This window comes from Notothenia coriiceps, unplaced genomic scaffold (genome assembly GCF_000735185.1).
Source record: "Notothenia coriiceps isolate Sejong01 unplaced genomic scaffold, NC01 NC01_scaffold00018949, whole genome shotgun sequence".
Taxonomy (NCBI): Eukaryota; Metazoa; Chordata; class Actinopteri; order Perciformes; family Nototheniidae; genus Notothenia; species Notothenia coriiceps.
Window position 1 is genome coordinate 42,816 of NW_011351650.1, and position 20,815 is coordinate 63,630.

Sequence of the window (20,815 nt, forward strand, 5' to 3'; positions counted from 1 at the left end):
GTGTGCCTTGGTGAGTTCCCTGACACACCGGGGACACATATTAATGTATAAAAGACGTACAAAAGTGCATTTTGCATGATAGGTCCCCTTTAAGTAAGTCTATATTATCTGTGCTGAGCAGAATTTGTGGCGATCCTTACCAGTTGCTGTTGTCTACGGCATCTCCGAACCCTGGGGTGTCAACTATTGTGAGCAGCAGCTGGACGCCGCCTTCCTTTATTAAAACTTTAGACTGCTCCACCTGGCACAGGAGGAAGAATGAAGGGCACATTGTGTTCACTTGGGCCTCAAACTGTGCTTTTGAAACCACATTGTTTAATTAATAATACAAGTGAAAACACAATATGGCAGGAGGGCTCTGAAATCATTATCACTGTAAGCTTATAGCATCACACCATATATTTCACATAGAAAATACTTGAGGCTAGCAGCATGTAGCAACACGCCATGTCACACTGTGCTATTTGTTAACTGCTGAGAAGCCAGAAAAGCACAGAAGCATCTGGAGATAGCAATGCTCTCAGTCAGGAGCCAGACAGATAAAGTGCAACACTCGAGGCTCTCGAGATTCAGGACTGCGTTTTATAATTAGGGAAGAGGAAGATAAGGGAATGTATGGCAGAAGCTGACAGTGAGGCTGACATGTTCAAACCATTATGAGGAGCTAATGTTTTTTAGAAAACGTCAAAATATAGACATCAATCTGAAAGTAGACTTTTCTCAAACCCCATAACTCTTTACAATGTTCAGATGATAGTATTCGGATATTATGATGATGTTAATGTTAAATTGGAGGGGTAACTATTTCTATTTAGTTTGCATGGTGTATGGAGAGAAAGGAGTACATTATTCTTTGTTTCATCAAAGGAGGTTCTCAGGCACTGTCGTATCATAAATCATATGTTTTATAAACAGGGCATTCATGTATGTTTTTATTACATTATGGTAAGTTTGTTATTGGTCCAGTTGCTGCTATAACTGAGCCAAGAAGTTTATTGTTACTGCTTTCATCTTAAAAAGACTCTAAGGCAGTCAATCAAATCGGGAGCTAAATAGTCGAGAACACATTGAAAAAACCTTTAATCACGAACACATGTATGTCTTTCACACAGATGTGCTTTGAAAGAGTATAGAATTGGTATTTGTTGTTCTTCTGTCTGTTCAGCCCATGGGCACATTTTGAAATAAAATGTCAAAATGATGGTTTGGATAGCTGCCAAAGCTGCATTCACATCAAGGCTGAGTTTCTCTAAAAGCTGAGTCTGTTTCAAGCTTTTCTTCCAGAACCCGCAGATTCTCAGAGATAATCTTATCAGCCACAACCTCTGCGTATTTTTACGTCTGATATTTGGTCTGTTGTTTGGCCTTAGCAGATACCAACACTGCCAGTGTGTCTACATCCAAACTCGAAGATAATACTTTAAAATAAATACCTGTACAGTCTTTTTGATTCGATGAGAAGGTCCAGGGTACTCCAGTGAATACAGGTCTGTCAAGAACAGAGAGTTGATCAACGTAGATTTACCCAACCCTGACTCGCCTGGAAAAAAAATAAGAGAAATCAGTATTTCAGGAAGACTGTGATCTTCATGTTATAGTTAGAAAGTTATTCACACTGTAAAGATTTACAATAAATTGGTTAAAATAAACAAGATTTCAGAGACACAAAACCCTGTATTATAAGCACAGAAAGATCAATGTTGACATCCTGAAGACAAAAAAAGGCCTTGTGTCTGTCCGGGGATGAGACTGACATTTTACCAAGACATTAATCCATTTGGGTTCACAGTTAAAGGCTAAGGAAACAACACAGACAATGGCCCTTGTTATGTGCGGCTGACTGGCTGTGTGGTCTGAGAGGCTTCTCCAGCTTGGTTGGCCATTGTGTGCCCAGTTTCCAAGCTTCCAATGAAAAGAGTCATTAGTGGAAACGACCACTGACACTGCCTGACTGCTTTGGCGGATGTCCACAAGTCAATATTTAACGAGCCGCCATTTACACCAGAGCTACAGTCAAAGGGTAATGTGTTGGGTTTGTGCTGTGGCATTTGTTTGCTGTGCAATTTATGTGTGGCACGTAACTATGTGCTGTGGGTATGCGCTTGTTAAATGTACTGAAATGTGTAGTGATGACAGGACTGTGAGTTGAGTTGCTCTGCGATCTGTGAACTGAACAGGTTGTTGGGCCATGTGTTTCACGAGAGCAGACGTGCCAGTCACTGCTGGTAATACCAGTCCCATCTCTGTCCTACCCTTCCTCTTTCATCCTCTTTCACACCACACTGGTGACGCATTGCGTTGCACGGCGGGGACATGTGGGCTCACAGCTCATCAGAGCCAAGAAAAGCTGAATATTGTTCCAAGCAAGAGGGTGATACCGTAAAGACAATGGCAAGCCTTTAACTAACAGAAAAGCCCAGAGGACCTCCTGTTCTTTCCTTGTTGGTAGATGCATTGCCATTTATATATATTTTTTAAATTATTCCCAAAATCAAGCTATTTGTAGCAACACTTTGAAGCATTAATAATCCACAGTTTGTCACTATCCAGAAGCTTTAGCAGAGGACAGTGCAGAGAATAAGGGAAAGTTATATACAAAAGTCAAGCAATAAAAAGACTGCACACTAACATGTAACTGGAATGTGTCTGTGGTACTATAGGCTAAAGCCCCGTAGAAACATGGTGTTGTCGAACGCCATAGGAGATGCGCTATTCTTAGATTCTTGGGTAGAAATTCTGACAGTCCCACCACAGGAAATGGTTTTGACCCGAGGAAACATTTCCCCTCCAAACAGGGACTGATCAGCCGAGGAGGATCTTGGCTCAGTGTCAACTACCACATCCAGGCATTTTAAAAGAATGTCTCCATTTTTATTTGCTGAATGTTGCTAGATGAATCCATCCCAAAGGTTTCTTCTCAGGGGACCTGACGCTATGATTAATTTGAATAAGAGTAATGCAATGGTCCCCTTCCTCTCTGACTCAGCATTAACACAACAAAGCTGGGAGCATGTCCCTTTTGTATAAATATGACTGCGCCCACACACAATCTCCTTCTTTCTCAAAAGCAAACCACAGTGAAGAATTCTTAAATGCCAACCGCAATAAAAGCAATGAAATGATTCATATAAAACAAGAGCAAACAGAGGGCTGAGAAGTGTGTGTTCTTACCCACGACCATCAGGGTGAACTCGAAGCCCCTCTTGACAGACTTCCTGTACACTTGGTTGGGGAGGCTTGCAAAGCCAACATATCCTTCCAGACTCTTTTGCTGCTGTAAGAAAAAAAAGAAACACATTAAATCCAATAAGAAATCAAATTTTGCAAACCTGCTTCAGCTGCAAGGCATACACATTTTGAATTGCCCTATTCCCATGCTGCCAAAACTGAAATATACTCCCAGTCTTAAAAATCAATCAAACCTTTATGTTCTCCTGAAGTAGATTCAAAATTACAGACATGTTTTGCACATACTAACTGTGCATCTGCTCATTCCAGTTTTAATCTTAGATATATCACATTGAGGGAAATATTCATATCCAAGATTCTGCCATTAAAAGAAATATGAATATTAATAGTCTAGATGTATTGAGCATTTTTAATTGTAACTAAGCAGGACTCAGTTGGTATCTAGGAGTTTTGAGATCCTCAATACAAGTTATAGAATGTATGTTTTTGCAAAGCGGTATAAGAATAAAGACAATTTCAATACTTACTGTTTGAACTGCTGTTTTGTGTAGATCAATGTAATATGGACCCATTGTGCGTGAAGAGCCAGCATTTCCAGGGTCAGAAAGCAAAGAGAGAGATCACAAAAAAGCAACATGGAATCAATCTCAGGCCATCTGACAAACAAACCATTTTCTCTCCAGAATCAGTATTGCAAGCTGAGAAGCCCGAGGCAAAAAGGATTCATGATCTGGGCTATTGTAACAACACTGACAGTTGGCCAGTGTTGTTCATATTACACTCCACTTGCTCCTTTAATGTCAGTATCACCATAAAGCAAGGCCCATTCATAGTAGATTTTATCGCCTGTGGCTAGGAAAGGATTGCGACCTTTACTCCGGAGCATCTCCTGCAAACTAACAGCAGCCCACATGTCTTCTGTGTGACGCTATGATTTAATACGCCGATTTCCCTACAGGATGTGCAGTTTAATCTCAGCAACATCCTCATACTACTGCAACTGTGTGCAAGTACATACATTGGTTTTTTAAATTAGTTCACTAGCAAACCATCATTAGTCATATCCATTTTAGCTGATTTCGATTCGATTTTTTTTTAAGGAAATAGAACTGTCAGTTTATAGAGACAGTTTTCAGTTTTCTTTCAGGCTGTCTGACAGGTCTGCCAAAGGAAGTGGTGACAGTTGGCGGACTAGTTTGCTTGTGCAGGTTTTATGCATGTTTCAGTGTGTTGTTTTAGTTGGAGGGAAACACACACAGTGTTAGGATGTAAAGGTCAGTCTGAGCCAATGACTTAAAAAAAAGTCAAACATGAACTCTTAGGAACTAGATCCACTGTAATCCAGATTAGACGAGAGTCGTGCCTTCCTTATGCCTGGCAGTGACACATTTCCAGCTTTGTTTTCTAACCTAGATTCTACAATCATGGCAGTTTACTCAAATTATTGATCTCACACACACACACACACACTAATGGAGCCCCCATCCGGGGCACACAAACGACGGAAAGTGGTCGTTCTCCCGGTTTAATTAAAGAAGCACAGTGTAAAGAAAATTTGTACTGCTAGCTACAGCGACTTTATTCTGCATAATGTGCAACCATTTAACGTTTTCTCACGTAAACAAACAGACTAATGTAGAGCTACAACAGCTCACATGCAGTGGTTAGTCAACGTTAGCATTACTCTGATCTGTTTAATCCAACATGCGACACCAAGTGAGCTAGTTGAATAATAATTGCTAGTAATTGAGGACAAAAAAAAACGCAACCATAGTAAGATGTGTGTTAATGTGGCCCAGAAACAGAAACGTTTGCTAAAATACTTTTCTAAAGAGCTAAAGGCAGGAAATGACTCTCCCGTTAGGTTATGCACAGTGCTAGCGAAGCCCAGGCTAGCAACTAGCTAACCCATCCAAAGACTGGGCGTTGGTTGCTCAGACAACTGCAGAAGCTAAAAACAGCGGCACGGAGAATTATTCAAATAGCGAATACAATCACACACAAATAAACAGAGTTGGAGTTTACAACGCGGGTTTCTGAATAAATCTGACTGCAGCAGCGTCTTACCCATAACGTTGACGCTCCCTGCCGCCTCAAAAAGCGATCATTCACAAGCCGACATTCCCCTTCTCGCAGCTTTTGCCTGAGCTACGCACGGTGAGGAACGCATCGCCAAACGTGTTCAACCAACCTACGCCAAAAGGTTGACGTAAATTGTACGTGAATCACAAAGGGAGGAACACGCCAGTATCGCGATAGCTTGTAGTTCCTTTGAGTCTTGACGTGTTCTCGCGAACACAAACCAAAAATATTTGGTTCCATTTTTAAACATGTTAAACTAATTACACCTCCCGATCCTCCTGCACCATTAGCCTTTATCAATCAAACAGTTTACTTTATTTATCATTAAATAATAGGCATAGGGGCTGATTTCTCAACGTAGCATCCAGTGTAGTATGAGTCAATAACTTGTTGCTGATGGATTGATAAATTTACCTTATTAGAAGCAGTTGATTTAAAATATTTAGTTGAAACCTATAGTCTATGGGTGAAACACAAGTTTGTGTGTGAGGAATTTGTATAAATCTTCTTTTTTTTAAAACATTAAAATATGCAAACATTGCTGACATGTTCCAATATGGTACAGAGAATATTAAAATTATAAAAACATGTATTAAAACAATTAAATATTGATAAATAAATCAAATAGAATGGGTATTAAGAAACTCTAATAATAAAACATTATACTAAGAAACAAAAACATTTGATATTATTTTTAAGAGTTCCCTGTAGGGTACTGCTTAACGGTATTTTTTGTAATTTGTTGGTATTGTTATGAATTTGAGTTTGCAAAAAATACATTTATAGTATTTATGTTGAAAATGAAAGGTGTTAACGACCTTCCGGTGTTAAATGCCGTGGTGACGGAATGCGAATAGCGTCTGTTGTATCCATGGTAACCAGGACTGTCTACTATTGCTTACCTGGATTGGTTAGAAACGCTAATGTCAAGGGCTTCTGGCGTTTCAAGGATTAAAAAAACTATGAAGCTAATATCCTCGATTTAGGATAGTATAACACAGTTTGTATTTAGCAGTTCATAGCTGTATGCTTCTAGTTTGCGATGCTGGAGGAGGGGTAAGATACGTTTGCCTTTTTTAACTGCCTAAAAGGACAGCTCAGTCCAACACTTCCTTTAGCCCAACATCATCCAAACAACTAGCTAGCCTTCCTGTCACAAAAGCTAGCAGTGGTGAAACAAGTAGGCCCAGGCTACTCAGAGCTTTTCTGAAGTAAAGTGGCAATACTATGCTACAGTGTAGACTACAAGTAGGATATCTGAACTCAAAATCCAAAAGTAGCCTCCTCAAATTTTAGCATAATCAAATACCAATAGTAAAAGTAGGCTACTCATTATGTGGCTTATTTCAGAATAATGATTAGTTATGCTAAAGATGTTCTTTATATTATAATTTGAAATGTGTTGACAGTATTTTCTTAAATATTTATTTAATTTTAATTGTGTGTATTCTATTTTATTTTATTGCAAATTCTTTGTTTGTGAACACCTAAACCCCAAAACCAGATTCTGATAACACTGGATTGATGCATTCATCAATTTAATAGTGCAGCTGGTAAAGGAGGAGCTAATTCTAATGACTGTATTTTTAACACAGTATATCAGAAGGCAATGGTTTATTTACATGTTGTATGAATATTCTAACTCTGCAAAGTAACTAAAGATGATAAATAGTTTTCAGTTTAAAGTATTTTTCTTTATACATCTTCAATTAGCTATGTTGAAGAAGCCTGAGATCTGAGACCATCTTTGTCAATGATTGCATCTCTGTACGCTGGCTGTATGCTAATACAAATATTGTTACTTAATTGTGTGAAATATTTGCGTACGAAATACAGTGAAGTAGAAGGTAGCATAAATGTATCTCCTTTATTAAATTCCATTTATGTCTCAATGTCAATATGTCCCAAAAATGTCTGAAGTTAAACCACAGGTTACTCATGGAAACAAAGGGGGACGTTAAAAATGTCCAATCCAGTTAAAAAATTGAAACAAGGAGAAAAATCGCTCCTGAAATCCAGAGAATTACAGAGAAAGTAAGCCTCTTCATCTCCTCCTCACACTCATTTTAAAGTCTGTAATGTCATTCAAAAATAACCCCTCATATAACTAAACCAATTCGCCTGATGAAGCCTGTTTTCTAGGGCGTCCAATGATCTCAGGAGGCTCCAGTCCCTGCTCGCCAAAGGCATTCCCAGGCAAGAGGTGAACAACAACACATGAGGCCACGCCATGGCTGAGTGCCTAGACCTTTCGATAACATTACAAACCATCTCATATTTCTCCTGGTCTGTGTATATATTGTAGTATGAGACTCCCTGTGTTGCAGGTGGCCGCGCTGAGTCACAGTAAAGCACGCAGCAGTGGAGTCAGCAGATCTCCAGGCCTGCATGCTCCAAAAGATACCAGCAGACAGAGGAGTGAGAGTGACTTCTCCAGCGAAGCATCTGAACTGGACAAATTCAGGTTTTTATGCTTAGGGAATTGTCTTAAAGAATTCCTCATTACTATATATATATATTTTACTATTTTATATTTTGTTCTTTTTTTTTGTTTTATATACCTCTCATTATCACTTCTATATCTATCTCTATTACTGTCTGCTTCAACAAATGAATTCTTATCGTATTTTTTTACCAATTCATTTTGCATTTTAAAGTTACATTCACTTGTTTTGAACAATAAAACTACAGAAGTTCTTGAATTATGTTTTTGGTAGCTTTACATTCAATATAATATTGATTTGAGGAATCAGAGTCTGTACCACTGTGGATCTTATTATATTTACGTTAATTTTCCAGCATCACATACAGAGACCAAAGATGTTTCAGCAGCCACCCATTGCAGAAACTCTTCTCTGAAATCCTAACGTCTTTGGTGAAGAACAGACTCTGCAGGTAAAGTGTATTTTATTTACTGCATGCTTTTCTTTTTTTTGTATTATGTTAAGCTAAGTGACAATGTTTTCTCCTTCTTCAGTGACTGGATTGACCATGCTCTGCCTGAGTCTGTCCTCAGAGTTCTGATCTGTCTACGATTACTGATTAGAGATCCTCACCATCAGGTAAATAAACTTTCATATTTCATATTTTATCTTGAACTGTACGAAGACTTCATCTGTATAAGAAGAAACTGTCTCTTATAACTGCTTTCTTTTAGAAAATCCTCCATCAGCTCCAAGGCATCAATTTACTTGCCAGGGTAAATGCCCTCCAAGATGTTCTTCACATGCCTAAACAAGCTGTGTTTTCTGATTTATCCTTACATATCTCATGACATCCCCATTTCTCTCTTTCAGTATATGGAGCATGTCACTGTCATGTACATATCGTGTGGTGAACAGGCGTTTGCTGTGCAGAAGCTGGTCACAATGACCTGTGAGTAATCAATAAAACTAAATATCAAAAAACGGATAATATGAGCCTCAGTAATGCTGCCTTTGCTGATTTCCCTGCAGACATGTTTCAGAAGCTGTCTGCCGTTGAAGATCAAAGGGTCTGGGTCATCCATAGCGGCGCTCACAGGGTGAGTGATAAGTAGAGATAAGGTTATCTGTTTTATATCATATTTATGTCTGGGATAAACATTATGCCATAAAGGAAGTTATTCCTGGTGGTGCTTGTAACTCAATATATGTTGTATATTGAATGTATTGGTGCTAGTTTAGAATTTAGTTTTTATAATCCATTAAATATTGTTTGATTCAGCATGAGGGCTAAAGGTTGACAATGTTGGCCAGCATGTCCATCCAGCACTAGTCTTGGCTGTTTTTCTCATCTCATTTTCTCTAGCACCAACATGTGGCATGTCATTATACAAACAAGGCTTACATTTAATGCACACATTGCCATGGAAATCCCAGCTCCCCAGAGAATGAACATTTTCCAATTTATACACATTATGACCTTCTTATTGCAGACCACCAACGGTTGAAAATGGGAAATTTAGAAACAATATCATATGTGGATGATAGTAGGCATATTTTAGGTTCGAAATATATGCAAATATTTACTCTCAGTTTTCAAATTAATCAAAAAAACATTCATAGAGTGGAAGTGCTATGTTGCACATTCTTTGTGAGATGTGTGACCATATTAGGATATCCTTTTCTTGTAGCATGATGGTCTGTGGGTGTCTCTGCCCTCAGTTTCTTATCTCGTATTCCTCTACATGTAATGTGCTTTGTGGAGAAAGAGTTAATTATTTACTTCAATCAACCATTCATAGACCTTGGTGAAGCTCCTCTCAACAACAGATGGCAGTGTGCTGCTGGGGGCCCTGCTGGCACTCACCACTTTGGCTGAGAGGTGGGCAAATACTTTCTTTAACGTTGTAAATACACTTTTGATTTCATCTGTGATAAGCCTTTGTTTTCTGCAGCCCAGAATGCAAGGAGAAGATTGGCGAGCTAACCATTGTTGAGAACCTACTTCTAATACTGCAAGAATATGACCTGCTTTCAAAGAGGTAAGAAATGTTGGTTGATGTATTTGAAAGTAGTGGGAAACATACTTTATTTATGTTGATAACGTACAAAAAAACTAGCCAAACAAATCAAGTGTCTGCATTTTTGTTCATCCCTGTTCCCACGTTGTGTCACCTGCAAGTGCACTGAGACACATTGCTTGGGATAGAACAAATGACCCTTTATACTGAATAACAATCAATTCTTTATTTATGAAAGTGTGGTGCAGCTAGGAAGCTATTTCAAGAATCTACCTTTGAATACAAAGAAACAAGAAAGATTAGAGTGAACCTGATGTTTCCTCCAGAATGGGTGCGGAGCTGCTGAGGCTCCTGTCTCCGGTGTGGCAGGTGAGGGAGCAGCTGAGGGGGCTGGAGGGTTTGCCGGTGCTGCTGAGCCTGCTGAACGCTCAGCACCTGAAGCTGCTGTGGAGCGTGGCCTGGGTCCTGGTCCAGCTCTGTGAGGACCCCGACACCAGGGCGGAGATCCGGAGCTGGGGCGGGGTGCAGCAGCTTCTCCGGCTGCTCCACAGGTTTGTGAGACTGAGCAATTCAAACATTTTTGATAATTATAGGAATTCAATTCAATAGTCCATGTTAAAGTGATGTTGTGATCTTAAGATGTCCCACCTTCAATTCAGTATACGTAGTTGTTTCATTAAGCTGGGGGACTCAGAGACAATACCAAAAAGAATGATTAAAATCAGACCAACAGAGGCCAGGATAATGCCTTGACTGGTAAAAGTCAAGCTCCAAATACAACAGATCTTACATTTCCCATAATGAAACTCGATAGCATCTTTTATTAAAATTGTTCATTTGTCAGCTTTTGAGACTTCCATTTTATAGCAGAAAGCCTGCATTACATCTGGAGTATGCAAAGACATCAACAACAGGGGGCTGTTTGTCGCATAATGGGAGTTGTGGGATCAAGTGTCTTTGCAGCATCTGCAGCCTTATTTATTGATTTATATTTTTTTATAAAATGACCATTCTATGAAATATGTTTCATACGAGTTTTACAACTTTATGGAAGTACGCTTCTAAATTCCTGCAATACCCGAGAGTATTCTTAAAAGGTTCAGGTTTAAACTGCCTCGTATTTAACGAGCCTTTCTGTCTTTTCTTCCCAAGTTTTACCTCCAATTATTCCTAACCCTAACCCTACAGTATGATGGAGGGTTCACCTACAACTGAGTACAGAACATTGCCATTAAAAAGCGTATTAAAACAAATTAGATAAAAGTGCTTTAATTTACATGAATTGGTATTGTGTAATATAAAATGACTCTCCCAGTGACAGGCAGTACATCTGTGACCGCTCGTCCATCGAGACGCTCTCCAGCGCCAACGCAGCCGGCCGAATCCACAGAGAGCACATCAGAGAGGAGCTGAGCCCTCAGGAGGACGAGGACAACACCATGGCCCTGCAGTCAGGTCAGGGACAAGACACGTTATTACACACACTGCACATAAAGTGTTTAATCTAGGGTTTCTTGAGATTTAGAAATCACCCAGTAAGACTCTGTCCTGTAAATAATTTAGTACAGTTAAAAAGGCCCATGTCCTTGCCTCTGCGAGTAGATCCTTCTCCCCGAGGAGTTTTATCGGTTGTTCAGAATGTCAACAGCCGTTTCCTGAAGTGAAATTACACACCACTGAGGATTTACTTTATCTATGATTTAGAGGAAATTGCTGGAGCTGTCTCTGAGTGTCTACAGACAAGACTATGAAATAAAACAAGTTTGGTTAAACACAAACATGTTGTTATGTCTCTCCCAATACAAGATACACTTTAAATGTTACAATCTAAAGGCAACTGGTCCAAGTGTGTGTCTTCCTGTGGTTTTGGGAGTCAGTTATTAATGGTCATGTCATAATGTTCGTAATATTTTCCAAGACTATTGGATTGCATTCAAGGGTTCTTAAATTAGGCTTTTCCATATCCTCTGTAATCCCTTTCCAGCCTGCTGTACGGTTCTGACTGAGCTGAGTCTGGATGACACATCTGCTCACCACATTGTGCAGGTATGGAAACATACACAGAGAGTACTACAGTTCAGAGGATTGGAGTGAATATGTTCACCATCGTATCAAATCACAAGGTTTTAAATATTGTGTCAACTAAACGTGACATTCTTTTCTTAGGAAAATGGGGTCTATATAATCGTAAAGTTGATTTTACCACAAAACCAAAGACCGAAGCGCACATCTTTACAGGTATTTGGCTTGATGTAGGAATTAAATTAAATAATATTGTGGATGTAGATTATGTAACCGCTTAAAACCCGAGGGGACCGAGCCTTCGCAGCAGCTGGCCCCAGGCTCTGGAACAGTCTGCCCCTCCATGTGAGGTCGGCCCAGACCCAAGGCGTTTTTAAATCCTCACTGAAGAAGACACACTTCTTCTCTCTGGCCTTCTAGTCAGAGTGGAGCATGACACCTGACTATTCCCTGTGTTTTTGTTTTTTATATTTCTGTTGTAAATTATTGTCTTTTATTGTGATCGTAGTAAAGTGTTTTTATTAAATAAATAAAACTTGATTTGATTTAAATTAACACATCTGTACATTTGTTTGCATTTTGACAGTGCTATGCATTTCGGACCCTCCGGTTTCTCTTTAGTGTGGAAAGAAACCGACATCTGTTTAAGAGGTGATGTTATATCATTAAGGAAAAAAGAACATGTATTGCCTTAGGTTCATTTCAGACATTAATCTTCCAAATGTAGCTATTTTGGGAAATCTGTTTTGAAAGAATTCTCTTCACATGTTCCCCAGTGCTGTTATGTAATCTCTTATCCATTTCAGACTCTTTCCCACAGATCTCTTCGAGTTGTTTATTGATGTTGGACATTATGTGCGGGACCTCGCGGCCTACGAGGGGCTGCAAACCAAAGTTTCACTGTACACTGTAAGAGAACAGCTTCTAAATGGATTCCACTGTTTATGTTGCAGTTTCTGGCTTTCAAATACAAATATTACTGTGATTAGACATGAATAAAACTATAAAGTTTGACAAGGAGGATTATTTAACTTACAAATGGATGGAGTTCTGTGTATACGTGATACAGGAAGAGGAAGTGGACAGTCTAAAAGAGAGCATAGAGACTGTGGACCAGAACCGACCTCCCCTTAAAGTCATCAACGGTTACTCCATACTGGACCATCTGGGCACCGGCGCCTTTGGAAGCGTCTTTAAGGTACGGCTAACATCCTTGGACAATTACGTTTCTTTGTGACACAATACAAGAGTTTAGGTGATTCATATCAAGTTTCTTTGGCTCCAATAAAACAATACTTATACTCTATGACAGGTCCGAAAGCAGAGTGGCCAGAACCTCCTTGCTCTGAAAGAAGTGAACCTCCATAACCCGGTGTTTGGCAAAGACAAGAAGTCGAGAGACAATAACGTGGAGAATATAATCTCTGAGCTCACGATCGTCAAAGAACAGGCAAATTAATGTAGTGACTGACAAACTATCTTTCAGCCAAGGACAGCCGTGGTTTGTGTATTTATGTATTCTTTGATTCTCCTTCTTTAGATGATGCACCCAAACGTTGTTAAATATTACAAGACATTTTTGGAAGGTAAGGATCATTTTAGCTGAAAGCTTTTAAAAGAAATGAACACAACAAAAGTTCAAAGCCTAAATAACATTTGTTTTAGGCGACAGGCTGTACATTGTGATGGAGCTGATCGAGGGAGTGCCACTGGCTGAACATTTCAACTCTCTGAAGGAGAAGCAGCAGAAATTCACAGAAGACAGACTTTGGAATGTTTTCATACAGGTAACAGTTCTCCTTTTTTGGAAATCTTCACCTGGTTGAGTATTAAAAAAACACAACATATTGAATACTGTTTTACAAACTGGTCGTTTGCTTGTGCCACAAACCTGAAACCAATAGAACAGCTGTACAAGAGAGCTATCAAGGTGTTTGACAGAAAGCCAAATTCATACCACTGTACCATCCTTGAAAAACGCAATTTCTTGAGTTTGACCATTTAAGTCTTTTAAAAGTATGTGCTTTATTTATAAATGTTTACATAGGGGAATTCGTCCACAAAAAACACACTGGACGCAGCACTAGCTCAGAAACCAGAGGAGACTGTGAAGTCCACCGTAGACGGACCACTTTTGGACAACATGTCCTCTCCATTAAAGGCAGCTCATTGTGGAATAGCCTCCCAACTGAGATACGGATTGTCCCACTCTCAATAGCTTCAAAGGTCAACTCAAAGAATGGATGAGAAACAACCAGACGTGTAATCACCGCTAAATGCACTTTATGTAGCACATTTATCTTCTCTTGCACTTTATATGTCGCTGCTTCTAGATTGTATACCATGTGATAAATACTTGTGTATGCTGCTCTTGCTCTTTTTGCATATCATGCATTTCTTTATGCTTTTTTTGTAAAATGTCATTTTCTTAAATGTTTTTATGTGAGGGACTGCGGATGGAAATGAGCTTAAAGCTAAATCTGGCATATTTACGCTTGACACATTTGATTGTTTTAAGTGTTCATTGATGTGCAATGTCCCTGCTAAATAAACGATTACAAAAAAAACTTTTACATGACATATATGAAGATATTCATCATAAGATTTAAATAATGTAAGACCTAAAAACTAACCTTTTAACTCGTGCTTTCAACTGCTAATAATTGAATTAATAATCAATATATCTTCTCTATGTTCCTTCAGATGTGTCTGGCACTGAGGTACCTGCACATGGAAAAGAGAATAGTTCACCGCGACCTCTCGCCTAACAACATCATGCTGGGGGAGAAGGACAAAGTCACCATCAGTGAGTTTCACCAGTTTATTACTCTCCCTTTCTTTTCTGATACGCTTTTAACCTAAGTCTTTCTTCTACTTTTAGCTGACTTTGGCCTCGCCAAGCAGAAACTGGAGAACAGCAAGCTGACTTCGGTGGTCGGCACCATCCTTTACTCCTGGTGAGGAAATTCATTCTGAGCATCAGGCTACTGCTAGCTACTGTAAAGACTTCTCAATGAACTCTAGAATAAAATCTGTTGAACATGGTGTAATATATGTTTTCTCGAGCATCATAAATGTATTAGTTGTTGTTATTCGTATTGGGCCAACAAATATCTCAAACATGCAAAAATAAAAATGTGTTGTAAGATAAGAAGAACATTTGAAAAATCCTCTGTTGGTGAACATACCCTATAAGGAAGTATAGCAGAGCTGTTTATACAGCCTGTTAGCAACTTAGAGAAACAGCAGATACAGCAGCTCAAGTGTGTTTATGGTCAGGACAACAGCTGTGTGTGTGTCCATGTAAGTGATGTATACATGTTATGTGTTAGTCCAGAGGTGGTGAAGAATGAGCCATATGGAGAGAAAGCAGACGTCTGGGCTTTGGGCTGCATCCTCTACCAGATGGCCACTTTACAGCCTCCGTTCTACAGCACTAACATGCTGTCACTGGCCAGCAAGGTACACACACACACACACACACACACACACACACACACACACACACACACACACACACACACCCCTCTCTATTTATTGTTCTTTGCTTCTTTTAGATTGTAGGGGCCGTCTACGAGCCAATTGAAGAAGGAGCTTTCTCAGAGAGAGTCACAGATATGATCAGATGGTGAGACTTAAAGAGAAATAATTATTTTTAAACGTTTGGAAAATACTACATTTTGGAAAGTTTTCTATGACGTACATTTCATCCCATCATTATTTTGTGTTTTTATTGTTATATATTAAAGTAATTTAAAATCAGTCAGTCTCCAACATACTTTAGGGGTTTTCCTTTCAGGTGCTTGAGTCCAGATCCAGACCGGCGGCCCGACATTGTGGCCGTCACCACGAGGATCTCCGACCTCATGATGAGGCTGATGGACGACCTCTACACTTCCCAGAATGCACTGGAAAGAAGAGCAGAGAGAGACAGGAAACGAGCGCAGAAGTACTTCCTGGAGAGGCACAAAAGCAAGACAAACTGCTGTCACTCGAACCCGTCTCAGGTAGATAGGATTTGGAAAACAAAAGTTGTAAAAATACTGTAATTTTTTTGTATTTTCTTTTCGATTTATACATGTTTCAATCTTTGCAGGAAAAATGCCTAATAAATATTGAATATCCAACTCCACGGTCTTCTGGGGCCGGTAGTTCAAACCACAGTGAACAAGGTAACTGTCTCATACTGCACATCATTTAAAAACAGACTAGGAAAGATTTGGCTTAAAATAAAATAATGACGTGTGTTTTAGATGAGGCATCAGATGGAGATGATGAGCAATGCAACATCACTAAAGGAAAACACTACGGTTAGTGCCCATCATATTCTTCATGAGGTTGGGTAACATTTCGTAATTTGTTTTTTTAATTTGTTTTGTTTTGATAAAAGGACTAACTTCCAGTGCCTGTGTTACGCCTGACCGAAATCAGTCTAGGTAAGTATAAAATCAAAAAGTACCCATTTCTGTGTGGTCAGTGAGAACTGTGTATTGTTTCGAATTCAGGCACAGTATCAATATTTAGTCATGTGAAAAACGTATTTGTTAATGTAGCCGATGTTTGTTGAAAAAAAAATGTTTAATCGTATCTGACTTATTTCCCTTTAAATTCTCCTCTCATCTCAGTGGGGATTCTGCTGCTGCCAACATTAAACCAAGACCAGGTGCATATTCAACCGAATGTGAAAGCTCTACACAAAATAACTTTAAGAGCAGACGTTCTAAAAGTTCAAAAAGAATGTGTTTACTTCCTGTGTATTTAGCCTGAGTCCCCCTGTTTGTCTGTGGTTTTGCTCTTGCCTCAGTGTTAGCAGGGATCTGTGTTTCCCAGAAGAAAGTCCGGCAGATTGATGATCCCATCCAGAGGCTCCTCGTGCAGCTGCACAAAATTATTTACATCACTCAGGTACAGTAACATAAGATTTGTTGTTAGATCGTATCAATGTTCAGTTTAACGCTGCAAACATATCTCACCAGTCCAAATGTATTGACTGTTTCGCTTATTTTTTCCATTACAAATGCATCACAAACTTAAAACCACATGGCCATCAAGCGCCAAAACCAGCTGTTCTTTCTATCAGAAATAGTACTTAAATGCAGATATGAAATTACGATTGAAATGTATTCCCTTTTCTTTTTTTAAATCTACAGCTTCCACCAGCTTCGCACCGCAACATCAAACGACGTGTCATTGAAAGATTTAAAAAGTCTCTGTTCCAATTTGGGAGTGATCCATACAACCTGAAAGTGCAGCTCAGCAAGGTTTGTCAACTTACCCAACATGGGTATGTCAACAATGTTATTTATATGTAAACCTCAACTCAGACTTGCTGCAACTTAGCACGTGATTTATTTATTATTTGTGTCTTGAGAGTCAGGCCACAGCTCTATCTGATGTAATGTATTATCCATGTTTATTATTAGAGAATGGTGTTTATGTGTACATTATTTTATGTTTTATTTCCGGAGAGTGTTGCCGCCCCCCTAATTAAAATGAGGATGTCCTTCCCGTTTCCCTGCAGCTCCTCCAGGCCTCTCCAGAGCTGATGGAGTTAGGCTCAGCCTCTTCAGACTGGTGGCCTCTGCTCCACCACTTCTCAGGAGAGGCTAATGCTGACAGCTCAGGTACAGTGATATTTAAAATGGCCACAGCTACAACAACACTGCAGCTTCTTTGACAGATCTACTTTTACCCTTAAGCTCAAATGAGAATATGTTTGGTGCGTTTTGGCAATTTCAACTACTTCTAGTAAATCTGGTTGGTAAGCAAACCTTATGAAAGTTCAAAGTAGTGCCCCTGAGGACATTTCTTGTTTAAATTGTGATGCCAATCTGCTTTCCTCTCTGCTTCTGACAGATGACGGGAATCTTAAAGACGGAGTCACCTATCAGCAGATGCAGGTCTGTTTTTCTGAGAAGGCAATCTGTATTATTCTGAAAAAACACTCATGTCTATAAAAAAACCTTGTCAGTAAAACTTTTTGGAGTTATTGATACCACTTAACATTTATTTATATTAAATACTAAGCTACATCCAGGAGCAATTGTCTTAGACTGAAGGCAGGGATATCAAATGCGGCCATTCAAGAAATAGTTCCAGCCCATCACCCCGTGAAACCCCTCCACGTCATTTTTACACTGCTGTTTTAATACATATTACACAAACATGATATCAAAGTGTGGATTAGTGGCATTAGATTCAGAATTCACAATGTTACTTTTGGACAGAGCTAGGACAGCCGGCTTTCCTCAGATTCCAGTTCTAATGCTAAACTATAGTTAACATCCAGAGAGTGGTATCAATCTCCTTAACATGCTCGTCAAGAAAGTGACCAAGATTTCCGAAAACGTTGAACTGTTCCGTATTTAAAAAATAATGAATACATATTTTTGTTACATGTTGGAATAAAAACATTTAATTTCCGCTTCACAACCATATTGAATGTCTGTCTACCAGTAACGTGATTTCCTGTACAAATGTTTCTTTTTAGGGGATCATAGAGGAACTGCTGGAGGAGAACAGCTACTACGAAGCAACCCAGCAGGTGACTTTCTCCCATTATGACATTTCACAAAATTCAAGTCATGATTGTATGTAGCTTAAAATGTAGATATTTGTATGTTGTCTGCAATGGGTGATTTGTTTTTTGATCTATGGTATGAGCTGTTAACATGTTTGAAAATAATTGGACTTACTGCTGCTCTGTTCTGTTTCTTATTTTAGGATAACAGAGAAAAGAGATGACAGAGGAACCAATTAACCCTTGTTCATTTGCATCCTTTAACACAAGCAGTGGGAAAAACACATTTTATTTAAGCATGGAAGCAACGTAACTCAAAAACTAAGTATGTTCTTCTCTTTATTACTCAGCTTAGTCCATGCTGTGGTAAGGCGGCTGTAACATGGTCCATCCCTCTCAGCCTGCAAATAGCAATTAATCCATTTTTGGTTGATAAAATCTGTCACACCGTGTTTTAATGTTAACGTTAATGTTAATCACTTTCCTAAAATCCATAAATTGGCCAAAATATTTTCTGTCGATTGACTAATCGTTGCAGCAACACCACACCTCTTTGGTTCTCAGGCATTGATTATTTGTAATAGTTTAGTGAACTGTGTGAATCTATGCATGTACATATATGTGATAATTGTTATATCCGGTTTGTATTTATTTCAGTCCATGAAAAATGTATCACATCAAAGAAACAACACACTAAACCTTAAACACTATCCAAAGCTTTTTTTTCTTGTGTAAAGTTTCCCATTTGTCAAAGAGTCTAGCTCTTTAAGTTCTCAGGACCAGACTCAACACTGTGACTGTTCAACCCCTCACTGCATAACACCGCATATGTTTCAAAATGCTCCAAATCCAAACCTTCCTCTTAATTACAAGTCAAAGGTTATCATTACTGCTGTTAAAAAAATGATTAACATGTGAAATATACTGTGCTAAACTCACTGAATGTTTTTACAGTCATTTTGAAGAATGGAGGGCAGCTTCAGGGACGCTTTCATATGCACTTTGATCCATACGGGATTTATCAGTATAATCTGTAGAATAAGCTATTTCAAATGATATACCAAATAAATTATTTATTCCAGACGATGATAAGTTCTCTGATCTTTGCTGTAGTGTGTGAAATGTTGGATAATGCATGCATCTGTGAATGTGAGAGTTATTTGCTGCACTGCATTCAACTAACCAATACTCTGCTTATTTGTAAGGGATCCCATGCCAAAAACATCTTTAACAATCAATTTTATAAGCATATCAAAAATGTTTATTTAATATGTTCATCTGAAAAGCAAATGCCATATAAATGTAGGTGATTAAAAAATAGCATTATACACATCTGAAGTGTGGGTGAGAAGAAGATTAAATTACCATAACATGGAAACACTCAAGAGCTTTAAATGTACTTACTTGCTTTCCAGCACTGATGGTGATGGAGGTTCCAAAACAAGGTGAAAAATGCAAATGCCGAAAATGTAGTTTCAGTGATTTATTGAGTAAGTGAATTTACAAAAAGTTTACTGGCAGGGGAAGCAAGTCCAAACAAAAGTAACTGAGAATCCTGAGCAGGCAACAGGTCAGGGATCAGTTAATGGGCTCAGGGTTGCAGATTTACAGGTGCAGGTGGCTAAAAGGGGGCACGAAGCAACATGACAAATGAGCAGGAAATGAGACACAGGTGAGCAGGAGGATGTGGGAGTCAGGTGACCAGGGGGGGGGGAGAGTCCGAGGGCATCTAGTGGACAGGTGGAGAATGGCAATGGAGTGTAATGGAGAGATATCAGGAAGAAGGGTCAGAGGGAGAATGGGCCACAAATAAACACATCTGAAGAAGCTTTTATTCACATGCATTAACTGTTTGGTAACAGTCCTGGAATGTAACTAATATCCGCAAGTTCTTTACTTACAACTTTTAAGTAGTATTTTTACCTTCCGGCTATTTATACTTCTACTTCACTAGATTTCAGAGGGATAGCCTATATTGCACTTTTTATTCCACTTAAGGTATTTGATCACTTAAGTGACTTCAAATAAAAATGTAAAATGGATTCAACAAATTCATTATTTTGTATAATTTTGTGTTAAAATGTGACTTTATTAATCCCGAAGGAGAATTTGACCAGCTACACGGCAGTAAAGCAGTCAACAGTTAAACTTCACCAGCTTCGACATACTTAACTCAGTCACTAAGTATACATTACACAATAATATAACATACTTAGAATTATGAACATACGCCATTTTGTACAATAAATAATTGTACCTTTAGTACTGTAAGAATGTTTATGCTTTTATTAATATGTCTTGCCTATGTGTTTACTTAGGTAAGAACTTGAATGCAGGGTTTTTACTACAGTTTGGTAAATGGTATTAATTTATTTTAAGTAACATTTCTAAGTATTTCTTGTTTAATGTTTACTGACTGAGTTTTGGAAACTTAGATAAATGTATTTGAAATATTGGCGAAGCCACAAGTCATCCACTATCACAACAGTATTACAATTAGCTTCTTCTTCTGTACATCTGGATTTATTTTACCCATGAACAGATACAATTAAAAAAGT

At 38.8% G+C, this 20,815-nt stretch overlaps 2 protein-coding genes and 1 long non-coding RNA gene across 6 annotated transcripts in view; 1 reads left to right on the forward strand and 2 right to left on the reverse strand.

Annotated features, from left to right (window-relative positions):
- The window catches only part of septin7b (septin 7b), an 18,720-nt gene extending 13,360 nt beyond the window's left edge, over positions 1-5,360 (reverse strand). The window contains exons 1-5 of one of the 3 annotated variants that reach the window (XM_010777955.1): positions 5,257-5,360; positions 3,717-3,727; positions 3,172-3,274; positions 1,434-1,540; positions 141-241 (exon numbers count right to left, since the gene is read on the reverse strand). In XM_010777955.1, the coding sequence (XP_010776257.1) occupies positions 141-241; positions 1,434-1,540; positions 3,172-3,274; positions 3,717-3,727; positions 5,257-5,260 (326 nt within the window). In that variant the 5' untranslated portion in view covers positions 5,261-5,360. The remainder of the gene's footprint in view (positions 1-140; positions 242-1,433; positions 1,541-3,171; positions 3,275-3,716; positions 3,728-5,256) is intronic. The other 2 variants (XM_010777956.1, XM_010777957.1) reach the window with 2 other exon arrangements.
- A 1,706-nt stretch (positions 5,361-7,066) lies between these two features.
- Positions 7,067-19,329, forward strand: nek10 (NIMA-related kinase 10). The gene is made up of 35 exons (XM_010777958.1): positions 7,067-7,305; positions 7,414-7,474; positions 7,599-7,735; positions 8,071-8,166; positions 8,249-8,333; positions 8,429-8,470; positions 8,568-8,646; positions 8,727-8,794; positions 9,497-9,576; positions 9,650-9,736; positions 10,042-10,266; positions 11,031-11,170; positions 11,700-11,761; positions 11,882-11,953; positions 12,324-12,388; positions 12,544-12,646; positions 12,807-12,935; positions 13,050-13,187; positions 13,278-13,323; positions 13,403-13,524; positions 14,441-14,543; positions 14,619-14,694; positions 15,070-15,199; positions 15,295-15,365; positions 15,537-15,744; positions 15,834-15,909; positions 15,991-16,047; positions 16,128-16,173; positions 16,363-16,400; positions 16,542-16,642; positions 16,888-16,998; positions 17,259-17,361; positions 17,594-17,637; positions 18,228-18,281; positions 18,461-19,329. The coding sequence occupies exons 1-35, from the start codon at positions 7,235-7,237 to the stop codon at positions 18,479-18,481; spliced, it is 3,147 nt and encodes a 1,048-aa protein (XP_010776260.1). The 5' UTR covers positions 7,067-7,234; the 3' UTR covers positions 18,482-19,329.
- Positions 15,454-19,877, reverse strand: LOC104951324 (uncharacterized). 2 transcript variants are annotated; one of them, XR_799013.1, is made up of 3 exons: positions 19,662-19,877; positions 16,537-16,615; positions 15,454-15,693 (listed from the first exon to the last, which is right to left on the reverse strand). It is a non-coding gene; the product is annotated as an uncharacterized lncRNA (long non-coding RNA). The 2 variants fall into 2 exon arrangements; XR_799012.1 differs by having other exon boundaries at positions 16,485-16,615.
- Between the last annotated feature and the right edge of the window lie 938 nt (positions 19,878-20,815).